At 32.6% G+C, this 3,591-nt stretch overlaps 1 protein-coding gene across 1 annotated transcript in view; it reads right to left on the reverse strand.

Annotated features, from left to right (window-relative positions):
- Positions 1 to 1,461: 1,461 nt before the first annotated feature.
- The window catches only part of LOC106470016 (sarcoplasmic calcium-binding protein 1-like), a 52,218-nt gene continuing 50,088 nt past the window's right edge, over positions 1,462 to 3,591 (reverse strand). Inside the window, exon 7 of the mRNA XM_013930537.2 lies at positions 1,462 to 2,426. Coding sequence (XP_013785991.2) covers positions 2,298 to 2,426 — 129 coding nt within the window. The 3' untranslated portion in view covers positions 1,462 to 2,297. The remainder of the gene's footprint in view (positions 2,427 to 3,591) is intronic.

Genomic DNA, 3,591 nt, shown 5'->3' on the forward strand with positions numbered 1-3,591 from the left:
ACAACGGCATATAGTTCTTGTAGCTTTGCAATAAATGAAAAAGAAAATACGTATGTAAAAGAGAAGAAAAAAATCCAAACATTTTGAGAAAAAAAGAGTAAAATCCTCATGTTAGTCCTTATTAATAAGAGTTTAAAAAATGTAAAAAAAATACATGCTATTTATAAATCGTTAATATTCCATGGAATTGTGGTATTCGTTAATTATATCTGCAGGACAAGTGCGGCTAATATTAAATATCTGTTTAATAACCTGTTTAGAAACTGTGGTTCTTGCTTGTCAGCTGGTTATTTAGTAATTACTATAAGGTGGGTGTAATTAATACCTGATATTTGGATATTAATCTGTTTAGAACCTGTGTGGTTCTGCTTGTTAGCTGGTTATTTAGTAATTACTATAAGGTGGGTGTAATTAATACCTGATATTTGGATATTAATCTGTTTAGAACCTGTGTGGTTCATCTTATCATCAGGTTATTTAACCTTTGACATAGGATCAGTATGGTTTAAAATGTCACCTCTAGCTAGGTATCACTACCAAAATGACTCACATGAATCTGAGTAATGATTTAAGTGCATTTTTAAATATTGTACATGTGATCAATGACATATTTAGGACCATTGCGATTAATGGTTAGCTTATGATCAGTCACTTATTTAATACCAATTTGATTGATGCTTGTTCCTTGTTTAAGTTCATCAGTAGGGGAAGTATAATCAATAGGTAGCACATGTAGAAAAGTGTAATTCGTTAGCTATATATTCGTTACCGAATTTATCTTTAGTTATGATCCATGTAGGAAGCTTGTTTTGATTAGAGGTTAATATTAATTTTGTAGGATCTTAGCTATATATTCATTACCGAATTTATCTTTAGTTATCATCCATGTAGGAAACTTGTTTTGATCAGAGTTGATATTAATTTTGTAGGCTCTTAGCCTTATATATTCATTACCGAATGTATCTTTAGTTATGATCCATGTAGGAAGCTTGTTTTGATCAGAGGTTAACATTAATTTTGTAGGATCTTAGCTATATATTCGTTACCAAGTTGATCTTTAGATATGATCCATGTAGGAAGCTTGTTTTGATCAGAGCTTAATATTAATTTGTGTAGGAACCTCCTCAGTATATAGTTGAATAATTTAATAGGACCATTACGGTTAATGCTTGTCGTACCATCAGTCTGGTTGATACATAGTGATTAATTATTTTATGCTGGATCACTGTAGTTATCATTAAAGACAATTATCGTGTTAAAAGTATCTTTATGGTTTACTACTTTTTTTCAAACAAACCGCAATCAATATTTTTTAAGTTTTTCGTTTTAACAGAATAGTTTGTTTTGTTTCACAAGTTAAACCAATGCAACACAATCAGACGTTGATTTTACTTTGGTGGAGTTATTTCTAACCTTAACGAACCGTTAACCATGTATTTAATACGCACTCAACAATACACATAACTTCAAACTTTAGCAACTTTATTCATCACAGCATCGACCAACAACGTGCAAAAACGAACATCACCGTACACACAATACACAGCAGTACATCTGAGTCCCACTAGGTGGCGCAGTTGTATTTTCCCAGTAGTTGACGAAATACAGCTTAAAGCAGTTGCCATAAAGAATACGTTGTTATTAAATATGAAAACATTTATACAAAAATTGTACAAACAACTACTTCTGTATTTAGCAAAAGCACAGGTCTTCAGAATTCACTACCGAATCATCTGTTGCCTTTCAAGCCCTAATTAAATTATGCTTTGATTACAGCAGAATCGATTTTCAGTCAATCATCAAATAACCACTTGTTATTTTGGTGAATTTTATAATACCACACTTTACTAAATATACTTTAAATATAATATTGGTTGTACTACAAATTATAACAAAGAACAATCAAATATTAAATTCCATTTAATTGGTCAAATTCTTATTAATGTTGGCGAACATTGAAAAATAGCATTACATCAAATTATACTATACTATACGAAATATACATAAATATTAACGAATAGACAATCTGTGAGGATCAGTTAATCTAAATATATATACTTGTATAAAGATATAGGAGGAAGAAAAGGTGATAATTAACATATTAGCCAATAAACAACAAGAAACATAGAAATCCACCAGCATGTGGAGAAAACAAACTGCCAATTGTTACGGTTGGAATCTTTATTATTATTATTATTAAACAATACAATGTGAGGGAGATCAAACATTCAGTACGTATTTTTTTTCCTGTGGGAGAAATGGCAACAAGGACGAGCTCGCGAATAGGACCGCGCTATTTATTCAATCACAGGTAAAGGACCAAACAGATATACTCCTGGTACTGTAGATTCTGGACTACCTATGAACTCCGCGAAGAGATCCTGATAACGGCTCAGGTTGATTCCTCCTAAACGTCGATCATCGTCCTTAAAAGAAAAGAAAAAAGGAAACAAAGAAAGCTTTTAAAGCATTCAAATTTCCTGTACTATTGAAGCTGTCTATGAATAAATCAGTCTCATCAGTTGTGAGGTAAAAAAAAAAGAAAACAAAAGGCGGTCAGAGTGCGAAGATTGTAATTGGGTTTATTCGAATGACATCTTTTATATACTTAAAAACTAAAATCTTATTATTAAACGTATATTTAACACCCAAAATTACACCACCCATTTTGTTTACCTTGTGCTGGTATAGTTATACTGATAACCTTATTGAAAAGGGTGGAGTACATGTTTCATCGAATGTGAACGTAGATACAAATTTTGTTTTTGTCTGTCTATTAGTAGTGTTTTTAATGATAAATAATATATCTTTCATCTTTTTACCAAATGTTTAAAGAATATCTCGAAGAGAGCTGAGCCTAAAGTTGTTGACCCATTGGCTTAGTTTAAGCCTAGCGTTTCGAAGACTATAGAAAACGTTAAAATAATTACAGAGTAATAGAAAGTAAATTAGTGTGAAGAGAGAGAGAGGGCAAGGTACGTTAACAAATGTTGGCTTCCCAACTATACAAGAGTTGCTGTATAAATAGTAAGTATTTGAGGTAAAGTTTAAAATGTTTTACTCAGGCTCTCTCCGAGGAGATGTCATTAAACTTGGTATGTAACGAAGATACAAATTATTCACCGTATTTAGATTTTGTGCCTATTCTCAGTAGAATCTGCCGTTGTCTCACGAACTATTCAACTAGTTAGAGTTTAAACTTGGTATGTAACGAAGATACAAATTATTCACCGTATTTAGATTTTGTGCTGAGAATAGACACAAAATCTAAATACGGTGAATAATGTGTATCTTCGTTACATACCAAGTTTAAACTCTAACTAGTTGAATAGTTTGTGAGACAACGGCAGATTCTACTGAGAATAGGTTAGAATCTGCCGTTGTCTCACAAATTATTCAACTAGTTAGAGTTTAACTTAAATTTCTGGCTAGGGCGTTCGACTCGCAATCTGCGATTCGCGGGTTCGAATCCCCGTCATACCAAACATGCTCGCTCTTTCAGCAGTGGGGGTGTTATAATGTGTCCGTCAATCCCACTATTCGTTGGTATAAGAGTAGCCCAAGAGTTGGCGGTGGGTGGTGATGACCAGC

The sequence above is a fragment of the Limulus polyphemus genome, unplaced genomic scaffold (genome assembly GCF_000517525.1).
Source record: "Limulus polyphemus unplaced genomic scaffold, Limulus_polyphemus-2.1.2 Scaffold3773, whole genome shotgun sequence".
In the NCBI taxonomy this organism is placed as follows: Eukaryota; Metazoa; Arthropoda; class Merostomata; order Xiphosura; family Limulidae; genus Limulus; species Limulus polyphemus.